This window comes from Emys orbicularis, chromosome 6 (genome assembly GCF_028017835.1).
Source record: "Emys orbicularis isolate rEmyOrb1 chromosome 6, rEmyOrb1.hap1, whole genome shotgun sequence".
Lineage (NCBI taxonomy): Eukaryota > Metazoa > Chordata > Testudines > Emydidae > Emys > Emys orbicularis.
Window position 1 is genome coordinate 99,439,664 of NC_088688.1, and position 25,013 is coordinate 99,464,676.

General features: G+C 41.9%; 1 protein-coding gene across 1 annotated transcript; it reads right to left on the minus strand.

Moving 5' to 3' along the window:
• Window positions 1–4,686: 4,686 nt before the first annotated feature.
• Window positions 4,687–25,013, minus strand: RFK (riboflavin kinase). Its single transcript, XM_065406782.1, has 4 exons — window positions 24,671–25,013; window positions 16,891–17,042; window positions 13,092–13,194; window positions 4,687–4,995 (listed from the first exon to the last, which is right to left on the minus strand). The coding sequence occupies exons 1-4, from the start codon at window positions 25,011–25,013 to the stop codon at window positions 4,865–4,867; spliced, it is 729 nt and encodes a 242-aa protein (XP_065262854.1). The 3' UTR covers window positions 4,687–4,864.

Here is a 25,013-nt window from a genome sequence, read left to right on the forward strand (position 1 = left end):
GAGCAGGCCAGGCCTGGCTAGCAGAGAAGCAGCAAGAGGTGCCTTCCCTGTTTCCACAAGAGCAGTGCTTTTGGATGAAAGAGGTGGGACAGGCTGCTGTGAGGAGAAGGCTGAGTTCTAAGAGCTCCTGGAAGAAGATATTAATTTTGTGTTGGGTGAGATGGAAGAAATTAATTATGTTTTACAAGGTGGGAGATAATTGATTTTGTGGAGGGGGACTGGTTTTGTTCAGGAGGGAATTGACTGTAAGGGGTGAATACTTGATAAATGGTATCAACAGGAGCTTGAGGGGGAGGAAGTTTTGTAGTGGGGTGAGGGGGGTGTTTTGCAACAGGATGCTGATCACCACAGCCATGTTTGTTTTATTAGTTCTAAATGATCAGATTAACCCCTTTGAACGTTATTTAAAAAAAAAATCAAAACTAGATGGTAAATGTGGCGGACACTAAAAAGCATCACTGAAAGCCAAGGATAGTCTCTGGTTTTAAAAGGGCTCTCTCTACATATCTATCTATCAATAGAACCTACAGTCCCTAGATGAGTGATCAGGGTACTATTGTAGTAGGCAATGATTTTAAAAAAATAATTATAATAAAGGACTAAGTCTGTTGATATTATCTAGCAATCTGGAGAAAAAATGTTGTAATTAAGTTTTCACTAGTGAAAGAGCCATTGTTGTCATCCATTTAAAAAAGAAACAGGAAAAATCAATTTTGATTTACATCAATGTGAAAAAAAGTAAGATTTGACCAAGTGAATTTTTACTAGGTTTTCATTAAAAATCTATTCTTGTGGAAATACTACCCAGGAAGTAATAGTAGCTTCAGGTGAGTACAGTGTTAGTTACACAACATGGCAATAAATCCTAGACAGTAGAAATTTTGTGAATAAATAAAATCTAGTCCTAAGAATTTAGGATGATAGGGATGGGTAGAAGGTGAAGATATATAATTTGCCAAATAGTAGGAAGACTTGCTAATAAAAGGTGACTTCACATGTTGTTGAGGAGTCTGCAGGGACTCTTAGAAAACAGCATGGAATTTTAATAAACCTTTTGGTGCAAGATTCCAAAGCTCAGACACATGGTAGCTGTACCAATCTCCATATGTACAACCTCACTTTTAAGCAGTGTGAACAGGATTTTTCTTCTTTTTGTACAATCTCATTGCCCTCAACACAAAAAGCAGGTAGGGCACTTTCATGACAAGAAAGAGTGAAGTCTGCTGTCCGCAAAGGAGTCAACTGAAGTAATACAAAACCCAACTTTAACTAGTTGATTATATATATTACATACACACACACACACACACACACATATACATACATATATATCCATACTAGAAATTACTAGTAACCAGTGGTTCTCAATGTTGAACATTAACAATTGTTAGTTACTAACTTAAGTCAGGCAGAAAGAATCAAGCAAAGTTATTGCACTTTATTCAACGTTTTCAACATCTGCTAAAAATGTACACATTTCGCACTAAACGAACAATACCAATTTTATCCTACCTAAAAGCTACTGTTCAGTTTTTTTCCTTTTGAAAAAAAATGTATATTGACTGGTCCCTAGACTAGACATAAGTTTATTCAAAGATAGCAGTAGATTTCAAAAAGACACTAACTCATATTTGGCCCAAAATGTAAACTGTGAGAAAAAAGTATTTTGATGGTTCTTTTAAAATTCTAACAAACATTTTTAAAAAGCCATTTCCCTTGCAATGTTTGTAACCCAACTACTGCAGCACTGGAAAATTGAAAGTGATACAAAGTTTTCATTGTAAAAACTGAAAGAAAGGCAAGTAAACAAGCAGCATAAATAGTGAACAGTTGACAATGTTTTCAGAACATGCCAACCAATATGTAAAAATTATTTACACCAAGCAAGACTTTTCACCTGAAAACATGAGACAAACAGGAATAACTGTTACCCGGTTACAGTTTTGTTTTTTTTGTTTTTTTAAAGTTAGCTCAGATGTTGTAACAGCAGAATAAGCAAATACAAGATTTGTACTTTTACATTAGTATATAGTACAAAAATATAACTGTTCATAAAGCTTCTGTTGTACTCAGTTGTATCAAACTTAAATAACTGATATCCAGCAAGTACATAACAAAACACAAGGGCAGAGAGATACTTTGAGACACATTTTTGCTCTCATACACCAAACTTCAAGACACTACTCTATATAAACCAGCTCACTATAACTATACTTCTGTCTCACTTTCAGTTGTCTTATATGATTAGCAGTTCAAGTTCTCTCTGCTCAGTGCAATGGTTATACATTGTGAAATGACTCTTGAACATTAGTGTTCATTACTGATTATGAACAATTGTACTCAAATGTCTTAAGGCACCTTTGTTTCCTAAAATGGTAAACAATTCCTCAACTGACACATAAAATCACTGGCAAAAAGTTTATAAGTGCCACAATAGTTTAGTTTTAAAACCTTAAATTAACAGATTTACTTTTCAATACGGCCCCTTTTTCTTAATAGTATATATAACTGCTACTTTGTTCCCCCAATAGAGAAAGGGGGAAATGTGAAATATCAGAATTAACTGGACATCTTCATGCAAGAAGAAAATCCTCCCTTCACTCCTTCATTTGAATTAAAATTTATCCCTAGCAGTTCCCCTCCTTCTGACTTACAAGTCTGAATTGTTGTGCAGAGTGTAAAAAGACAGCTTACACTGAGTCATATAGTAAAACGCCATTCACATTAACCATTCTTTTTAAACAGTATTTTCTACCGCATATGATTGAGTTTTCTCCCAACTTTGAACAGAAGACAAATGAGAAATTCTGAAACTTCTTTGGAAAGTTTCAGACAGCAGTTATGTCAAGAATGTTCAGTGTGCACTCTGAAAAGATAGCTAGGACCAGCTCAAGTACTATTTGCTCTTCCTCAACTGATTTAGATTCTTTTCTCTCTTTCATATCAACAGGACTGTTAATGTTGCAATATCTTTAATTGGTGATATGCAAATCAAAGAATTCAACTTCATTCTCATGGCAAGATCCTCACAACTGCTCTGGTCTCTTTACACTGCGTGAGAGAGCCAGAGTAGCACAAAGGGAACCCAGAAGCCTGTATTCGGAGAAGTAAGGATTCCCATCACAGGAACTGAGGAAGACAGCTCTAAGTCTGACTTCTGAGGACCCCATAAGCCCTGAAATGAAAGGCATGCTGGGGGTGGGGTGTGTCAAAGCAGGAACAGCACACAGCACTGCAGAGATTCTGGACAACACTGCAGTGCACAGGGCAGTGCTCGGTGACAATTGTATATTACAGGCCCTCAGCACACTAACGTATGTGAAGCGTCATTCTAGGCCTAAGGAGCAGCCCAGGATCAGGAATGCAAAACCCCCAGGTTGAGACTCCAGAATGAATTTGCATGGCTAGTAGTTAGAAGGGACAAAAATCACATACTTGTAAAAGAAGCAGATTTGATCTGGAATCAGACTAGAAATACGGAGCCCCATTTTTATAGAATCTGCTTGGAGTACAACCACAGTTTAGATAATATGGCATTTGTCTGCATGTTTATGTCTTGTATGGCAAGAGAAACCATAATTAAGTATTTACTTTTTACTGAAATGTTTATACTTTGAATTTATCCTCTACACATAGTGTCCCAAAAGCAGCTTTGGTTTCTTCTTCACATAGCAATTGATAGTGTGCTTCATCATCATTGGAGCCATGCAAGCTGCATTTGGTACAGGACCCAAGGAAGGGGTAGGACATAAAAATGGCTTAACTTCCCAGTCCTCAAGTCAACTGGGGTGGGTTTTGTCCACAACTTAACCTAAAGAGCAGCCTCAGTGTTGCTCTCAGTTATGTCCAGCTGCAACAGCCCCTAAAGCACTATTGCAGCAGCTGTTAATAGCCAACACTCAATTGCTCTGGTCCCTTCTCCCATCCTAGGGGCTACAAGGGCACAGGTCTTGCTACAGTGGCTCCACATCATTTGAGGCTCTCTTGCACTAAGGACTGCTTTGAATCAGCTTTGCAATATCAGAGTTACACAAATTTAATTTAGTAACCTAAATCTAGTGTCTTTAAATTACTTTAATTTTAGTGAGCTGTTATTCCAAAATTAAATCAGTCAACCCATAATTTGGCATGATGGGATTTGTGTGTACTGTTTTAAATAAACAGAAGCATCCATTTTAGGATTCAGGCAACCCTTAAAATAGGGAGCATGTCACTAAAATGGAAGACAGTGCAATTATTTTACTCTAGTGATAATCTCTTCAAATAAAATTATAATAAATAATTTCAATTAATGCCAGTTTCAAGTGTAATATATGCCTACTAAAATATATCAAAAATATAATCTCTACAGTATCCTAATTCTTGCTACCGATGTTTTCCACATCACAGACAAACTTGTAGCATGATCACTATTGGTATTTTCTAAATTAGTGGCTGAAGTCCAGATATTAGGAAAATATAAAAACAACTGAAAGCAGAAATGACTGTCCACTCTAATCTCATCACAAACAAATGCCTTCACATGGTCTTTTGTCTGTAGCCAGTATGTACACACCATTAATAGACAAAAAAAACACTAGTAACTTTGGTTTTGTGTTTCATATGATCAGACCTGTGAACAATTTAACATACTGAATCACAATGTTGATTTTTAAGAAGAAAATAACATTACTTTCTACTCCCTTGCATGACAGATTTAATAATACATTAGTTCAAACAAAGAAGCCTAACACAGTTGTACTGTTTTACAGTGTTTTGTTCACACACAGATTTCACTTAACTAACCAGATACAACAGCTGAATACTAATGAGAGCAGACCAAAGACAAGAGTAATAATAAAAATAAGTGTACACATGACCTTGTTTAATGGCCATTTACTAGTTTGCTTTCTGGCATGTGGAAGAAGTTGTCTTCTTTGAGTTTCAGATGTTCTGGTAAGTCTAGTTTTCTATTAGCCTCTTCAATGTCATCTTGAATTGCCGAAATAAGTGCATCTGCAAAAGGAAAGTTGACATTTTATATTTTAAAAAAAATTCAGACGAAATACTAAACCATACAATATTGAGAGAGTGCATGTGACCCACAAAAACCACACTGCTACCAGTGAACAGCTCAGGTTCAGAGACAATGTTCTTTTTAGAGCTGCGCAGAGGATGGAAATCCCATATCAGAAAGGATTTTGAGATTTGGCTTTGTTACTATTCAGAAAACCCAACATTTTCATAATTTCCCATGAAAGAGTTCCCAAAAAGTTCCATTTCAGATCAAAACATTTTGATTTTGACTATTTTATGCTAATAGAAAAAAACTGGGAAAGTTCTGAAACAAAAAATGTTGAAACGGGATGTTATCAGCATGGTTGAAACTCTCCCTTCTCCCACTTTTTCCTCAAATAAAATTTCCACAAAATGAACACAGTTTCGTAAAATGAAACATTTTCAGTGGAAATGCATTCTCAAATGAAAAATGGTCCCACCTAAGTTTTTCCAACTAGTGGTAAACATTCATTTCTTAGTTAGAATTTTAAATCTACTCTTTCTAAATTGAAAGAGAAAAGTATAGACTTACTGCATATTTCATTAGAAGCGTGTTGAATTCTTTATACTAGATTTTTTTTGAAACTATGTCTTACTGTAGATGTAAGATTCAGAGCCAATCGGGGGGCTATTTGGCCTGGGCCTCAAGCTCAAAGGGGGGGTCTCAAATTTTGTTAATTTTTTGGCATTTGATAAGTTTAGCAAATTATTTTTATTCGCATCCCTATTGGACCAAAATGTGATACACTCTCTCAGCTTAGAGCTGCAAATTTAAGCAAATAATAGATGTGATTTGATAAAAAACAAATTCTTTTGTTAACTGATATAGATTTTGTCATGTAAGTTATAAATGTTCATAAATATTAAATGAAAATATATCGGATCTGATGGCACAAGATTAGACCGTGATGAACGTGTCCCCCCAGTTCAGCTGATTATATAAACAAACCACTACTAGTGGCTGGTGCTAGATCAAGTGCGTGTTGAAAGGCAGAGAACTGTTACATTTTAGTGTCTTTACAGTTTTACGTCGAGTTGACTAAGGAATTATTTAGGTGTGAGAATTCCTCATTATTATCTTCTTATGGTAGCTAAAAGAGGTGACTGGTTGGTTTAGCCCTAGCTTGGCCATCATCATAGGCTTTTGTAGTCTATAGGCCCAGATTCAAGGTGAAAATGTGTGAGGACGATCTTGTACAGTGAGTTTCATGAGGACACACGTTTGAAATTGTTTGACATTATCCCTGTCTGTATCCATGTCTGTGTGTTTTGTGTTTTTTTCCCTCTCTCTCTCTTGCTCTCTCTCTCTCTCTATATATATATATGTCATCCCTTTATCTTCAGCTCAGCCTGTTAGATTATACCTTGCGTGCTTGAGATTTGATTCAGTGATAAGGATAATAACCTGTCTGACTGTTTCATTTTGTGTTCTTAATTAGTATTCCTTCATTTTAAGTCTTTTCATAGACGCATAGAATATCAGGGTTGGAAGGGACCACAGGAGGACATCTAATCCAACTGTCTGCTCAAAGCAGGACCAATCCCCAACTAAACCATACCAGCCAGGGCTTTGCCAAGCCTGACCTTAAAAATCTCTAGGTAAGGAGATTCCACCACCTCCCTAGGTAACCCATTCCAGTGCTTCACCACCCTCCTAGTGAAAGTTTTTCCTAATATCCAACTCCTTCCCCCCCCCCCACACACACACACTGCAACTTGAGACCATTACTCCTTGTTCCGTCATCTGGTACCACTGAGAACAGTCTAGATCCACCTCTTTGGAACCCCCTTTCAGGTAGTTGAAAGAAGCTATCAAATCCCCCCTCATTCTTCTCTTCTGCAGACTAAACAATCCCAGTTCCCTCAGCCTCTTCTCATAAGTCATGTGCTCCAGCCCCCTAATTTTGTTGCCCTCCCCGCTGGACTCTTTCCAATTTTTCCACATCCTCCTTGTAGTGTGGGGCCCAAAACTGGGCACAGTACTCCAGATGAGGCCTCACCAATGCCAAATAGCAGGGAATGATCACGTCCCTCGAGCTGCTGACAATGCCCCTACTTATATAGCCCAAAATGCCATTAGCCTTCTTGGCAACAAGGGCAATTGCTGACTCATATCCAGCTTCTCGTCCACTGTAACCCCTAGGTCCTTTTCTGTAGAACTGCTGCCTAGCCATTCGGTCCCTAGTCTGTAGCAGTGCATGGGATTCTTCTGTCCTAAGTGCAGGACTCTGCACTTGTCCTTGTTGAACCTCATCAGATTTCTTTTAGCCCAATCCTCTAATTTGTCTAGGTCCCTCTGTATCCTATCCCTACCCTCCAGCGCATCTACCACTCCTCCCAGTTTAGTGTCATGTATAAACTTGCTGAGGGTGCAGTCTACGCCATCCTCCAGATCATTAATGATTTCAGCATTTGTGTACATGTTTACAGTAGAAGATTTCAAGTATGGATAGGCTACATATTGACCAGATAGATCACTCTGAAGAGGAGATTTGAAAGTGGTGCAAGCAAGAGATGGCAAAAACAACTGAGTAAAGCAGCAGCTAAGAGCTCAAAGCCAATAACTTCGTTTCTCAAACCACTGGAAAACACACCTTACCCAACAAACAATGCTACAGATAATGAAAATTCTGCAACTGCAACAGGTGATATTTCAATGCCAATACCTAATCATGACAATAGTCAAGAAGGAGATGTGCCAAGAGTAACAGATGCAGCAGAAGATCCTGTGTACGATTAAGAAACTCAACAGCAACAGAAAGATGTAGATCTTACACAGCAAGAGCCATTCATGAGTACTACAGGTTTGACACTGACTGACATTGGAATTATTGACAAGAGCAATGCTACCCAAATGCAATCTTTTCTTCAAATTAGTTGTTTTGAAATTCCAAGTAACATTCCACGAGATGCTAATAATCATGCTTTCCCTCCTCGTCTGCTGACAAAAATTCTTCCAAGTGGTGAGACCTGCACAAGAGACTGGTGATGCTGGAGTATGGAAAAACAATCTCTGTACTGTGCACCCTGCTTCATTTTGACCAAAAAAGTGCTGCAAATGCATCAGTTCTCTCGGATCAATCAGGATGGAGCACCAACAGAGGTTGGAGGAAGTTGAATGACCGAATACCATCACATGAGAATTCAACGACACACAAAGAAAACTATGTCGCATGGAAATCAGCCAGTAGGGCAGCAACAGCTGAAAGTTCAGTTGAGAATTTACTCGACTCAACTCTATACAGAAACTAATAACTGGAAAAAACTTCTTGAGTGCATCCTGAATGTCATCCTTTTTCTTTCTGAGAGGCGACATGCTTTCTTTGGTTCCAGTCAACATATTGGTGATCGTGCAAATAGAAGCTTTCTAGGCATAGACGAGCTCCTCAGCAAATATGACCCACTTTTATCAGAGCATGTTAAACGTGTTCGAGAATCGCAAGAAAGTCAAAAGCGCACGCAAGTCCATTATCTCTCCAAATGCATACATAACAAGTTTATTGAGCTATGTGGGTCATTTGTACAAACAACAATTCTTGATGAGATTTGAAATGCCAAGTATTTTTAAACCATTGTTGATGCCATTCCAGATTGTTCTCACAAGGAACCGACTACTATGGTTATTTGATATGTTAAGATTGTAGACAGCTCAAAATTTTCAACTGAAGAAAGGTTTATTTTGTTTGATAATTTCACGAGAAAATCTGGAAAAGAAATTGCAGGGAGGCAATTACTTACTTTGGAACTGTTCAGCAAATGTACAATCTCCTCAATAGCAATCCACAAAGGTGGGAAATTCTGAAGCAATATCTTCCTGTTTCACTGCCTGGAATGTCCAAAACTAGATGGTCTGCATGGACTGATGGTGTTCAACCAGTTGTGCAGCATCTGAATTCAATGATAAAGGCTTTAAATGAGCTTGAATCTCTCAATCTCACTGCACAGGCTCGAACTGAACTTCAGTCTATTCAGAAGCACATGTCCAAATTTGAATGCATTCTGATGTCATCTTTGTTGATGAAGCTACTTACAATGATCCACCAAACTAATCTGGTAACTAAAGCACGCAATGCTACACTTGATGTTGAGAGGGATAACATTGAAAGTCTTATCAATGAACAATGGGATGCGATCCTGAACGAGTCCAAATTAGTAGCACAGAATATTGGCATTTCATCTGAGTTTTCCACCAATCGCAACTTACCTACTGAATCCGATGCCAAGCAGCATTATAGGGTCAATGTCTTCCTTGTCATCATTGACTCTATTCAATCAGGTCTTGTACATCAATTTGAGTCACTGCGACTAATTTGTACCCTTTTGGGGTTTCTTTGGCAGCTCAACAGACTGAGTAATGAAGATCTACTTTCTACAGCTGAACCATTTCAGCGACAGTACAACAAAGAAATCTCAAAAGATCTCAGTGATAAGGTCATCTTCCTCAACCAAATATATTCCATGAACTTTAAATTGGATTGCAAGCCAAAGAAATTGCTTCAAGAAATACTCTAACTTGGACTCTCTGGGGTGTTTCCTAATATCACAATTGCATTGCCTATTTTTGTCAGTTTGCCTGCATCAGTGGCTTCAGGTGAACTCACCTTCAACGTGTTGAAGCAGGTAAAGTAATATCACCGATCAACTATGGGACAAGAGCGTTTGAATGGGCTCACCATGCTTAATATCAATTATGACATTGCACAAAAGCTAGATTTTTTTCCTCAATAATTAATGCATTTGCACAGAAAAACACTAGAAGAGCATTTGTTAAATAAAAAAATATTCAAATTATGTCTCTCTCTTTTTTTGGTGCCTTATTTTGTTTTCATGTGATGTTATTTTTTATTTTTATTATGGCTAGGGACCTCAAAAGCTGGAAGTGGTCCAGGCCTCTCTGGACTTCTGAGAGGGTCTGGTAAGATTAGTAGCATTAGTCAAAGGAAATAATATATTAATATTAACAAGCACTGATGGTTATTTTAAAAAGCTACTAAGTTTGAAAGGACAAACTTGAAATTTAGTCAATTTCAGATGAGCCAAAGGTACTTTCAGACCCTCCATCTGTCCACAAATCACCTGCCAGTTTCAGCTTTAAAGCCACTTTAATAAAAGCTTCTTCCTCCCCTTCAGCATGCATCCTTCACACCTTTTGCGGGTTGGGGGGAAATCGCTGACTATAAAGGAAGACAGTGAGACACACAGTGCTTATAAGTGCATAAAGTATAGCTGAGAGAAGTATTTTCCCTCAACTCTCATAGTTATACTAATATAAGGTATTACTAAACAGTAAATACCAGTTTTACAGAACGATTTAAATTAACTATGTTGCTAATGAGATATTCACTAACAAACCTAAGTTTACCAAAACAGGATGTACTTTTTGCTTCCATTAACACAATACTTGGTCTTCTATGAAGTAGTTTTATATTGCCTCATCCCACTTCTAATCAAAGCAGATGGAATATACAGATTCTACTAAGTGGGCATCCAGTATTGCTACTGCATTTACCAGTAAGCTAATGGAAAGTACCAACTGATTTGTTTAACAATGAAAAAATGTACATAATTACAAAAACATTTAAAGTTGTACATGAATAAAATATTGATGCAAAAAAACTTTTTTAAAAGAAGGGCATTTACTAGCATAAGACTTATAAAGACTAGGAAAAATGTTTCAAGTAGCAGTTCTGTAAGGCAACTTGATGCTTTACTGTACCAGTCATAGGCAAGTAAAGTTTCTTTCCTCCAAACGTCAGAGATTCCCACTGTTTGAGATTTAAAAAGGGTAGGTTGCCCTCTACAGAAGAGAAGATACAGACTGTAGGGAGAAACAGCCAGGTAGAAATCGCAAGAGGCAGATGTTGAGCGAGCATTAACAGTTACATTGTCAGAAGAAAGTGATTGCCAAAGACTAGCCAGCCAGGCATCCAGTCACCCTTAACGTACATTGGAGCAGAGAGATTACAACTTTCCCTAACGAGAACATGAATTAAAACTTCAAGTATGAGGATGTATGTTAAAGATACCACTTTCTCCTTCTTACAGGGTATGCCCTTTTCTTGCTTCATTATAATGAAAAAGGACTACATGAAGGTGATTCCCCCCCCCTTTTTTTTTTTTTTTAAATATCTTACAATAAAAATCTTGTTTTTCGAGGGTTTTTCCTAGAAGTTTCTTTGGAGGATCCAATGAAGTTGGGTCAGAGCTGTCTCCGCTCTTAACTGAGCAGATGGGAGTACGAATCTTTAACAAAGATCTTGACTTTTCTTTGCTGAGCATTGGAGTCAAATGTGTGTTAAAAGAAACTGAATAAAAAAAATCCTTTCCTCTGTCATTTTTAAAATTTCATTTTGTTGGTACATGTAAAGCCTTAATCTGAAAACAATGCACATCTGGAAGCAGTGCTGCATTATTGTCTTTAATGTAAATACCAAAATTAGGATCCTCTAAGGATTTCTGCACTAAAAGGAACATAGTTTTCCAGGCCAGAAGGGACTAAAAAACAACAGAATATCACCCCATCATTTCTGTATCAATCCCATAACTTCTGATTCATAAAGACAAACTATGTGTTTACTATGTGTAAACCTGTCCAGATTATGCACAATCTGGCACAAGACACATCTAATGGGTGTTGAGAATAATTACTTCCAAGGCTTCTCCTTCGGGTACTGTGCAGCACCGATAACAGGAGGAACAATTAGTAAAAAGCCCCTGCTGAAAAGCCACCAAAGTGAGGTATCACCATTGCTTCCACTGCACTCTGAAGAGGAGTAAAACTGAAATGTGAAGCCTCTCCATTTGTTACAAGAAGTAATCACACAAAGGGTTGGAATCTACCACTTGATGATATATCAGATTTGCAACTCCCATAACATAGGAGGTTCCATGGCAAGTTCTGTATTGAAGAGCCAGACCAAAGAATGAGGATTCCGTTTGGACTACCACTTTTGAATAACCAATTTAGATTTTGTGAAGGAGCTGTTCTTCAACAGCTCAGATTCAGCGAGAATTCAAGGTTCTGGGAGTGATATCACCATGGTAACCCAAAAAAGAATAATTCAGCCAGGAAACAGATGTGCAAGGTGACGCAGCTTGTAAGTATATCTTGTGACAAAGTTCTTCCTCTATCTTGGCGAGTCCTGCGCTTATTGGCGGATTTTCTTGCCTCAGAGATTCACCATGTGGGTTGGGGAACAGCCCAGAGTCCTTCCCCTCTGGGAGAACCCACAGTCCAGGTCAATTGGGAGGTTTGGGGGGAACCCGGGCCTGCCCTCTACTCCAGGTTCCAGCCTAGGGCCCTGTGGACTGCAGCTGTCTATAGTGCCTCCTGTAACAGCTGCATGACAGCTACAACTCCCTGGGCTACTTCCCCATGGCCTCCTCCAAACACCTTCCTTATTCTCACCACAGGACCTTCCTCCTGGTGTCTGATAACGCTTGTGCTCCTCAGTCCTCCAGCAGCACACCCTCTCACTCTCAGCTCCTTGCGCCTCTTGCTCCCAGCTCCTCACACTCCCACCACAAACTGAAGTGAGCTCCTTTTTAAACCCCAGGTGCCCTGATTAGCCTGCCTTAATTGATTCTAGAAGCTTCTTCTTAATTGGCTCCAGGTGTCCTAATTAGCCTGCCTGCCTTAACTGGTTCTAGCAGGTTCCTGATTACTCTAGTGCAGCCCCTGCTCTGGTCACTCAGGGAACAGAAAACTACTCATCCAGTGACCAGTATATTTGCCCTCTACCAGACTCCTGTACCCCACTGGTCTGGGTCTGTCACAATCTGTTTTCTGTATTTCTCGATATTCCTTAATTATTATTATTTTTAATATCAGAATAGTAAAGCCCTTTTTGTTGCGTTCAACCTACCATAGCAAGTGAAGACCATATTTATGGTTTGAATGATCCACTTCCAAAAGAAGATTTACTTAATTATCAAAAGTGAAAAGGAACACAGGAGGAAGGCAAATCTCTGGTGGCAGTAAACTGCATAAACCATCAATGTCAGGCTCAAAAATCTTCATAAACAGAAACTTTTAGGGAAGCCTTGATACGTACCTAAGGAATCAAAGTTTTTTTCTGGTCTGATGTACCCAATAATGACTATACTAAGAATTTCACCATAAAAGTCTTCTTTGAATGTGTGGATGATGTGCGTTTCCTAAAGAAAAAGAAAAATAACTATTATAACTGTTTTGTTTATGTTTTCTCTGTTTCTCAAGAAGTTTAGCCCAAGAGGAAAAAAACCTATTTTATCCCTGCCCCACATCTTAATAAAGTTCAGTAACTTAATTTAACATTTATTATGCATGTTTAAGAAACCTGACAGAAAACTGTTAAAGTACGGTAAACTGAGCATCTCTGAAACTTCAGTAAGCATGACAAGAGTCTCAACCATTAATTTCATGCTACTATGTCCAAAGAACTACAGTATAGTCTACATGCTCATGTACACTTGAGCAATGCCCAGGTTTTTTTAATGAGAGTTTTGTACACACTGTATCTGAGGACAGAAAATGGCTGAGAATCACTTAAGATGTGAATATATAATTAAACAAAACAAAAAAAAAACACTCCTGTAGGTATAGTTTCTGAATCAATGGCTCCTAAGTCAAATTTAGTCACATAATCCTTCACCTTTATCCTAAACATAGAATATCTTTAATATATATTAAATTTGAATTTGTTTCCATTTAGATGGCTTAACACAACCAAGAGAGGAAACAAAACATTTTTCTAGTCCTCTTAAATGTATAAGCAAAAACAACGAGGAGTCCTTGTGGCACCTTAGAGACTAACAAATTTATTTGGGCATAAGCTTTCATGGGCTAAAACCCACTTCATCAGATGCATGGAGTGGAAAATACAGTAGGCAGGTATAAATACACAGCACATGAAAAGATGGGAGTTGCCTTACCAAGTTGGGGGGGGCGCAGTGCTAACAAGCCAATTCTATTAAGGTGAAAGTGGCCTATTCTCAACAGTTGACAAGAAGGGGTGAATATCAAGGGAGGGAAAAATCACTTTTGTAGTGCTAATGAGGCCAATGCAATCAAGGTGGCCAATTTCAAACAGTTGACAAGAATGTGTGAGTATCAGCAGAGGGAAATTACTTTTTGTAGTAACCCATCCACTCCCAGTCTTTATTCAGGCCTAATTTGATGGTGTCCAGGTGCAAATTAATTCTAGTTCTACAGTTTCTCGTTGGAGTCTGTTTTTGAAGTTTTTTTGTTGAAGAATTGCCACTTTTAAGTCTGTTATTGAGTGTCCAAGGAGATTGAAGTGTTCTCCTACTGGTTTTTGAATGTTCTAATTCTTGATGTCTGATTTGTGTCCATTTATTCTTTTGCGTAGAGACTGTCCAGTTTGGCCAATGTACATGGCAGAGGAGGGGGTTTTAGACCACGAAAGCTTATGCCCAAATAAATCTGTTGGTCTCTAAGGTGCCACAAGGACTCCTCGTTGTTTTTGCTGATACAGACTAAAAGGGCTAACACTCTGAAATCTTAAATGCCTGTGATTTCAGAATGCCGAAAATCTAACTATTTTTGCTGGTTCAGGCTAAGGAGCCAGGACCCAAGAGAAAAAAATCTTACACAGATGATGGTATAATTAGAGGGCATGAGACTTTGTTCTTGATAATATTTGAATTCATTTTTAGTTTATTATACTGATTCTGCATAAGAGGCCATAATATGATATGTGGATTCCATTACTGATCAGAGAACATAATGGAAGAACAATACAAATTATGTAAAGAAATCTATTAAGCCATACTAATTTTTCTTTTATTTTGAAGTGCAGTTATACTCTGAAAAATAACAGATGTCATTAGGTTCTTACTCATTTATCCTATTTCCATGTCTTTTTGTAGTGAGTCGGTGTGGCTCCCCTCCTGTCCTGAAGAGGGAGCCCCGGCGCAAACACCCAAGTGGGCGGAGCCAACGCCTCCTGTCCCCGCCCCCCGGAAGTCAAGGGGCGGGACAGGAAGTATAAAGGCCGGCAGCCAGAGCTCAGTCAGGCGCCGGCCACCGCAGGGAGCAGACGTGCGGTCGGGAGCTCCCCGCCAGGATACCTCGGAAGCCCGAGGTGGATGCCCTAGCTGGCCGGAGCTGCCCCGAGCTCATTACGAAGAGGAGCCGCCGGAGCCCGTCCGCTCCCGTCGCTGGGAGGCGCCCGTGGAACTCCCCCACAGCAACCCTGAAGGGGAGGCCCCGCCAGAATCCTTCCCGCCCTGTTGTTATCCGGAGGAACCGCCCGAGGATCAGTGGCCGGATTTCCCTACAGAGCTACCAGACCTGCCGCCAAGCCCCGGCCGAGAGGAGTCCCCACTGATGGACTGGACCGCAGCCGGTGCCACAGACGAGGTAGGCCCTGAGGGGGATAATGGAAGTAGCCCGGGGGTAGCCGACCCTAGTCAGGCTACAGAGGCCTATGAGCCCATGGCAGTGTGTTTCGGTCAGGATACCCCACTGACCGGCAGCGACACTAATCGCTGCTAGGGCCCCGGGCTGGGACACAGTGGAGTGGGTGGGCCTGTGTCCCCCCCTGCCACCCCTACACACGGGTGGCAGGCTTCCCCCTCACCCAACGCAGGTAGGAACCTGAGCCCCTTACCTGCCTAGGCCAATTGCCTGCTTGTGCTCCGCCCTGACCCAGGGCCAGAGCTCCTAAACGGCCTGTGTGCTCAGCCCCTGCTACAGAGGCCTGAGCTTATTGACTGCTTGTGCTCAGCCCCTGCTGCAGAGGGCCTGAGCTAAATTGACTATTTGTGCTCCGCCCTGCCTCCAAGGGCCAGAGCTTATAGACTGTGTGTGCTCAGCCCCTGCTGAAAAGGGCCTGAGCTTATTGACGGCTTGTGCTCAGCCCCTGCTCCAGAGGACCTGAGCTAAATTAACTATTTGTGCTCCGCCCTGCCTCCAAGGGCCAGAGCTTATAGACTGTGTGTGCTCAGCCCCTGCTGAAAAGGGCCTGAGCTTATTGACTGCTTGTGCTCAGCCCCTGCTCCAGAGGGCCTGAGCTAAATTGACTATCTGTGCTCAGCCCCTGCTCCAGAGGGCCTGAGCTAAATTGACTATCTGTGCTCCGCCCTGCCTCCAAGGGCCAGAGCTTATTGACTGCTTGTGCTCAGCCCCTGCTACCGAGGGCCTGAGCTAGATTGACTGTTGGTGCTCAGCCCTGACCCAAGGCCAGAGCTAATAGCCTACTTGTGCTCAGCCCCTGCTCCAGAGGGCCTGAGCTTGTAGACTCGTTCGCCCAGCCCCAGTTATAAAGAGCTCGGGCTTATTGACTGTTTGTGCTCAGCCCTGCATCCAAGGGCCTGAGCTTAGTGACTGCCTGCCTGCCCAGCCCCTGTTCCAGAGGGCCTGGGCTCTGGACTGTGGTTTCCTCAGCCCCCTGGACCAGAGGGGCTGAGTCCTGAGCTAACGGACGGTTTAATTCGTGCAGTAGGGAGTCGGTGTGGCTCCCCTCCTGTCCTGAAGGGTCGAGCCCCGGCGCAAACCCTTTTACACTTTTATAATCAAATGCGCTCAATTTACTATTTAAGCTTACGTTTATTTTAACTGGCAGCATGACAAGGGGCCTGTAATCAGCATCAGAATTTAGCTAATTTAATTGATGATGCAAGAGGTAAACGGGAACATGTCTTATTCTTCTTCTATGGCTGCATGGACTCTGTCTACTAAGAGACTCTCCTCTCAGTATTTAAATAAGACAAGTGCCAATTTTATGACTAGAAATGCAATATCTAAATCCCATTCATTCAGTTTATGGAGCAACTTCCGCTCCTCTTACTCAAGCCAGTCGTCTAGTTAGTTTATTATAACCAAAATACCACATAAAGCAGAATTCTTACCACTGATTTCTTTACATTCTTGTAGTATGGGTTCCAGCCTATGCTCAAAACCATTTTATGCACATCTCCATTTCCAACACAGGCCCACCCATAGTATATACCAGTGGAGATATCAGATGGAAAGCTTTCGACGACTTGCTCAGAAAAGTTAGCTGCAAAAAAAGTGTACATTATATAAATTAAGTGCTCCATAGTACAGTAAACAGCTTAAAATGTATTTAAAAAAACTCTACTCATATCATTTGATATTAATGACACAATGCTCCACTTAATACAAGTATAAGCAATAGGAAAAAACAGCTTCATAGCCAATTAGCACACTGGCTTTGTAAGATATCCAAGATACCACAGAGTTAGCAGATCTATGGAAAACATAGTTCCAAGTTATTGTGTAGAAATGACCTTGTATATACATTAACCAACCAGGCTGAATTCAATGCTTTAGCACAATCAGGGAACGTGGCCATAGTCCCATTTGCACTACAAAGAGAAGCCAAACTGTAATGAGGTCAGGGTACCGCTGTGTTGAAAGTCACACACACAAAATAATCATTAAAGTGAAATTAAGACCACTGGTACCTATCAGTGGTTTGAGTGTATACTGCCTTTCAAAATGGTTATAGTTGAAAAAAACTCAGATGTTAGAAGACCAAGAAACAGCATTAAGGCTGCACTTATAAAACAAATCACCCAAGCTACTTTAAAGGAATGCTCTCTGACCTCTACAAACAATCCCATTCTCTCCATCTTTTCCATCTCTGAAGATCTCTTAATAAAGAGGCGTCAACACTCATTTAGGTTGAGTGTATTACAGTGTGCAGTGGTGCATTACTCAAGCCTGCCTCAGAGTCCTCATCGCACAGTTTCACATAAGCCATACCCAGTATACACCACTTCCACACTGGTAAAGCAGTGACCTCTGTTTGGTGCTAGGCTTTCTGGGGGCATATCCCAGGGTTCTTAGCACCTCACCAAGTGGAACCACTCTAGGAATTGGTTTGTGGTATACGGTGGGAGAACTCATCTAGCCTTCCCAGACTCTTGTGCAGAAGTATTTTAGCCTGCCACGTTTAGCTGAGGCACTTCCTCCTCTACACACGCCTCACCTCTGTCCACTATAACCAGGGGACAAGCCATGGATTCATTAGATGAGCTGCTCCTGTTTGCAGGAGAGTGATTTATGCAGTGGAGTGGACATTCGGTGAGTTGCTGGATGGCCTTTTGGAAGCACTTTCTGAGATGCAGAATGTGGCAGGACTTTGAAGCCAATTCATTCATCACAGAGTGAACAGACATGATGAATGCTGCAATTACTGAAGATTCCCCATGTGTAGACCAGCACTTCTGGTGCAAGAGAACTAGCACAGTGTGATGGGATCACATTGTCTTGGAGACCTGGGATGACCTGCAGAGGCTCCAGAATTTCTGCATGAGGAAGCAGACCTTCTGAGAAGGTTGTCCCAACCCTCCAGCACCAGATCACTCAATTGAGGGAGTCCTTACCAACAGAAGCAGGTTGCAATAGTCCTTGGGAAGCTTTCTACCCCACACTGCTAAAGGTCATTGCAAAGCAGTTCAGTGTTGGCTGAAACCTGTCAGGTTTGTAGTGGCAGAGATTTGAGCATTAATTAACATTGTAATTTACCAATGAGCAGTGGACATTAGAAATGTGCCTGAAATAAATAGCGTGCTTTCAGAGAATGTTGTTCCCAAACTGCAGCCATTGATGGCAAATCTGTGCCCATACTTTGCTTGCCAGAAAAAGTAAGAAAAAATGTCATCTGCAAAGAGTACTTCTCCCTAGTTTTGCAGGCCTTCATTAATCACAGAGACAGGTCCATGAAAACCAACATGGGAAGTACGGAAAGATGCGTAACGCCAGGGTGCTTAGGAGACCTGGCATGTACCTGTTGGGAGAAGCAGGGACCTTACGCTCTCCTAATTACATTGTTATCAACGGAATGTCGGTGCCCACTGTCATTTTGGAGGACCCCACCAACCTATTTCTGCCAATGCTTATGACAACACACCCTGACTTAAGAAAGCATGGTAAGAGAATTAAATTACATTCTTAGCAGTTGCAGGGTAGTGGAGTGCACATCTGGCAGACAGAAGGCAAGATGGCGCTGCCTACAAAATCATTTGGATGCCAATGCGGCCAATGCCATCCGTATGATTGTGACCCACACATCTGCAAAGCTAAAAAAAGTATTTTTGCATGGAGTGGTATCAAGAAACTGCTGGTCTGCAGGCCCAGTACAGGGAACCAGAAAGTGCACCTACCACTGGGGCTGGATCAAGGTGGGCAAAAAACATAAGCATCCCATTTAGGAGTGAAGGAAAATTACCAGGACCCTGGGCTGGTATGATGAGGCTTGCTAGCAGCACAGTGGAATCCCCCCCCTTCCCCTGCCCCAACAGTGTCCTAATAACAGACAGAACAATCAGCAGCAATGAGGTCCAGCAGTGACTTATGAACATGCTGCCTGGAACAGTTCTTTGCTAGTCAAAGGTATAAGTCTATATCATATCAGTGTAACTGAGTTCCTAAAGAGCAGTGTTTGCTAAGTATACAAGCCTACCAAGCATGAGAATAAACTTTTAAATATTTTGAAAGGAATATTTGCAAAGGTAGTTTGAAAGAGCCATTAGCAATGTGTTTTAATTTGTTCCCCTCCGCTTGACATCCCTCTTGGATCGCATATGGGTGGGGAGTAAGGGGTGGACGAAGAGGAAACTGTCTAGAAGATATCTTGGTTTCAGCCCTCAGCCAAAGCTAAGCACACCCCATTACATACACCATCCTCCACAGTGATAGTTTTATTGGTCATAACCCAGAAATCCTTCCCTCTTAGAACAAAAATTCTCCCCTGTGACAACAAATATGGCAGGCAGCACTTACAATATTGCAGATTCAAACCTGGCCCTGCACATCTCCTTCAGGCTGTTCCCCAGGTCCATCCCCAAATAAGTCCTTGGACAATGGACCCAGGATGTTCACCAGCCAATCTGGCTGAGTGAGCTGAACTGGGGTTTTCAGTTTTGTGGTCTGTTCCTGGTATCCATCATGGCCCCATTTGCTGCCGTCCCTGCCTCCCTTCCTCCAGTCTGATAAGAAGACCATCTGGATTCAGAAGGATGTCATAGGAGAGAGTGGGCTCTTCAGTGGCAAGTGCCTAGTCCAACTCCTCACAGAAGGAGTATTTAGATGCAGAGGGCACATTGCCTACCTGCCGTTTCCATCTTTGCCCTCGCAAATACAGCTGCTTCCGGTGCCTGATATGCTCCCTACACTGCACACCAGTGTGGCAGACACTCACTTTTGCCAGACTCTTCCACATAATCTTAACGGTGGATATTTCTGGAGCTCTTGCTAAAATGATGGTCCTGAGTGTACTCACACCAGAAGTTAACTAGAACCTCAGTGTGCTCCTCGGGCCAGCTAGTGGCATGCTGGAGGTAGGCCATCTTCTATGCTGTTGGTAGAGCTAGCCTGAGCTTTGCAAAAACTGGAGCAGGCCATGTGTAAAATGAGGATTAATACCATAGTGCAGCGATGTGAACTGCCAGTAGCTTCTCATGCATAGAGGGAAAGTAGTAGGAAGTAAGTAAGTAGAATGGCCAGAATATACAGCTATAGAGAATTGTGAGAATGGTAGGGGAGGACTACTTAGACTCAAAGTCAGGTACCCGTGCCTTTGCTACCTTCACATGGCAAAGGGGGTAAGTCACAGGTCAATGTGCGGCCTGACTCATACCCCAGTGGAGTAAGCCAACTCCAGACAAGTCTAAAGGCTTTGAGTGTAGATATGAGAGGATTTGGGCCAATACCACACAGGACGACATGCAGAAAAACTGCAGTGTAGACGTGCCATTAAAGAAGTTCAAATTTTATGTTTTATTATTACCTGGTCTGGGATATGAATTCAGGACTTCATAGACTTCCTTCACTACACTCCCTGATATCAGTGGGAGATTTGGATAGAAATCAAGATCAAGTGTATTTATTCCTTACTTTATTGTCACAATCAATATCACTCAGGGCTCGTCCACACAAAGAAGTTGATTGGTTTAAATTAAATCAGTCCAGTTAAACCAGTGCAACATGAAATTGATATGAAAGTCAGTGAAAAACTGGTAGCAGTTAGTTTAGATTACATCTAATTTTTATAGACCCAAGCTAAACTGACAAGCCAAGTTTCAACTGACATAAGAGTGGCCATATACTTGCACCAGTTTAGCTAAATTGGTTTTAAGTCATTTATCTAGAGCAGTACAACTTTGCTTAAAGACCAAGCCTTAGCGAAAAATATATACTCCCCTTTAGGCCAACTCTACTTCTGTCCTTTGTTTCTTTTCCTTCCTTTGTTATTCTCCCTCCTCCAGGTTCCTCCCTTTATGTTTCCTTTTTTGCAGCGACTCCCAATTCCTACTCCCTGTTCTAAACTAAGGGCTTGTCTACACTTACCGGGGGCTCGACGAGTGGCGATTGATGCATAGGCGGTCGATTAAATCGACCACAGATCATTCTCCCGTCAACTCCTGTACTCCACCGGATCGAGAAGAGTAGGGGGAGTCGACGGGAGAGCGTCTCCCGTCGACATTGCGTAATGTGGATCCCGCGATAAGTAGATCTAAGCTACGTCAATTTGAGTTACGTTATTCACGTAACTCAAGTTGCATACCTAAGATAGAATTTCCCCTGTAGTGTAGACAAGGCCTAAGATATGACAGCTTTGTTAGGAAGCTTGAAAAAAAGCCTATCCTCACTACACGTAACTGAAATGCAAATGGCTGCTCAAATTTCAGTATCTTGCTAATCTGATAACCAGAATATGAAACTAGTTAGAATAATTTTTGTTCATGGTGAATTTCTATTTCCATTGTGTATTTCACTCCATTTGTTCAAAGTAAAATGCACAAATTAATAAACTGAATGATTTTAACCTGACAGGATATTCCGTGTACAGCTTAATATTTTAAAGAGACAGGCTGAAACATTTACCAGAATGCTTCTGTGAAACTGCTTTTGATATTTTTAGCATTATGTCCTGAAGTCTGTGCTTAAGAAGCGACATGGATATACGGTAAAGCACACAGTTGTTATTCTTGGCTAAATGAACTTGACTGATTTCTGTGATGCAAATTTTTTAGTTACTGATAGAGACCAAAACATCAATGTAATGTTTTCAAAACATGCAAGTATTGTTGGTTTGTACACGAGCAGCAGCTGAACACTGTGATAGCCTTTTAGTAAGTTTAGGAATGCATAAAGCATTCTTTCAAGGCCAATAAATGTCACCAAATGAAATAAAAATGTTTATGGTGTTTATCTTAAAGGACTTTCTAGTTTTATGTTACAAAACAGAACTACCTTTTTTCCCCAATACAGGAAAGATCTTACCAGCCCTAAAGCTCGGCAGTGGTACAGAGACCCAGAAACTAAGGGCATGTCTACACTATGGGCACAACACCAGCACAGCTGCAGCTATGTGAGTATAGTGTAGATGTTTCCTACATCAATGGAAAGAGTTTTTCCACTGATGTAGGTAATCCATCACCCCAAGCAGCTGTAGCTAGGTCGATGGAAGAATTCTATGCCTGGGGTTAGGTCAGCTTAACTGCAGCACTCAGGGTGTGAATTTTTCACACCCCTGAGCAACACAGCTAGGTTGATCTAAATTTTAAGTGCAGACCATGGCTAAATCAGACAAGCTATCACTGATTAACTGTAAAACTCCAACTCAAAGTGTTACAAATGAAGAGGCACTGTCCAGCGCTCTGCTTTATGTTTCCACACGAGATTCAGCTTCCTTTTACCTGTATATAGTGATACACCTAGTAGTGTTGCATTTCTCCAATTCTAGCTTTGCTTTCACAACACTATACTTTTTCTTCTTGACAAGCTAATTCCATTAGCTTGTTACTGGGAAGTTAACTTTTCTTTATCACAAAAAAGGGAGGTAACCACAACAGAAAAGCATCTCCCAAGTTGAAGAAATAGAACAGGGCTCCACAGAATGTCTATTTTTAATCCCTCACTATACATTTGAGTGTATGTGGGGGGTTTTTTGGGAGGGGGGGTTAGAACACATGGGGAACCCTTGTTTAGGTAAGAAACTTTTCCCGCCCCCAGGAATCCTCTGTATCAGAGTCAAAGTGAGGGGTAGCTAGGGATTAAATCCTAGTTCCATTTAAATCAAATAGCGCCATGATTTCATCCCAGCTTTCTGAGCAAGCTATTTTGCAACTCCTCCTTACCTACACACTTGCACTCATCCCAATCTCTAAAGAAAACTCCTTCCCTCCATCCCACAAATCCTGGAACTAGGACAATACTTTTTAAAAAGTAAGATATACCCAGTAATTGCTAATTATTTGACATTTTAAAAGGGGACATTTTGGATGCAAACCTGTCACCAATTTGTGCTGGTACCTAATCATAGCATTAAGCTGGCATGGTAGTAGGGATCATGGAAATAAATAAAACTATGCTCCTGAGTGAATCACAGATCTTCTATGGCAAACCCTAATCAACTCTAAGAAACTAGCCTGTTGCCAAAAAATAGTTAAAAAAGGACCCCGTTGAAGTGATACTCAGAACAGTGTAATTGCTAACATTAATAATCCCTTTTCATCATATTACAGAAAACATGATTGACCTTGCCTACATAAAGGAAATTTTGCAGAACTTTCCACTGCTGCCAAGACTGGTTCAGTTTCTCCAGTATTCACAACTCAAGATGCTTAGTATCCACAGACACTATTTGTGATCAGCTTTGGAAGTAATAATATCTAATTCTGTTTAAGGCACATTTAATCAACATGGAGATTAAAAATTGGTGGCATGTCTATGCCAGCTCTCCCAACGTTCCTAACACAAGTGGAGCTAATCAGTGTTAGTAACTGTGGGAAATAGTTACAAGATTTCCCCACGGTAGGCTGTAGACAGGCTGCCTTAGTTCACTCTAAACAAGGACTCTAAACATAAACAAGGAGAGTGTTCAGCACCGGTTCAGACGCAGTGGTGCTGTAGTGAATTCTTGTGTTATACAGGCCAAGTCAACGCTACAGCTTTTGACGAGATCGTCAATGTCAGGGGTGGAATTTTTTTTGCAACATTTCTATACCTGCAGACCTAGAATAGACGCAGGTATATCAGTATAAAAACTCTTCCGCTGAAAGAGCTTATTTAGCGCTGAGTATCAGTATAAGCTAAATGCACTTTTTGACAGCATAAGCGGTCTCTAAGCTAGGCAGTTTGCGGGTACCTACACCGGCAACCTTCGCCTGCTGCTAAAGCGAGATGGGGGGGGAGGGGAAGAGAGAGGTATTTTCAAGCAAGGCCATTTCCGCACGGCTCCTGCTTAGCCCTGGGTTTGCCCACCCACTCCGCAGGGAGGCCCCCAGACCTCAAGCGAACTGCCTGGCTCCCGCGCCATCACCGAGGCCTTGCTCCCACGGCTACGCAGCGCCCGCCGGCCCAGCCCTTTCCGGGGCACGCGCCGAGAGAAGCAATTCACTTCCGGCTGCTTACAGGGCCGGCGGCAGAAAAGCCCTGGCCGCGCTGGAGGCCCCAAGGACGAGCAGGGTCGGCCACCCACCAGGCAAGTAGCAAGCACGGCCGGCGAGCCCGTATTGCAATATCTGTGACGTCAGAATGGGCGGATCACTGACGCCAGGGCTAGTCCCCCTCCCCCAAGCGGGGTCTCGGCGCCCCCATGCCCCGCAGGTGGGGGGGGGTCACAGCTCGGAGCGAGACCCTAACACCCGCACTCACCGGTGGGGATGCCCAGCTCCTTGGAGCCTCTGCCGAAGCCCCTCACCACCTCTCCACGGCAGAAATAGGGCAGGTGCCTCATGGCCGCGGCAGGAGCAAACCGGCCGCCGGCGCAGGGTCGATGGGGGCGAGGACGGCTAGCTCGCGAACCGACCCCAACGGCCACCAGCAGCGACGGTTCCCGCGCGGGCCCCTCCTGAGCGCTGCTGCTCTTTCGTAGCGCGAGGAGGGCTGCTGTCGGGTCGACTAGCCGGCTTTGAATTCCCAGAGGCCGGTGCGGAAGGGATGGGCAGGGGGCGGACGCGAGCCGCGACCTACTGGAAGGTTCCAGTTTCTTCGCCAT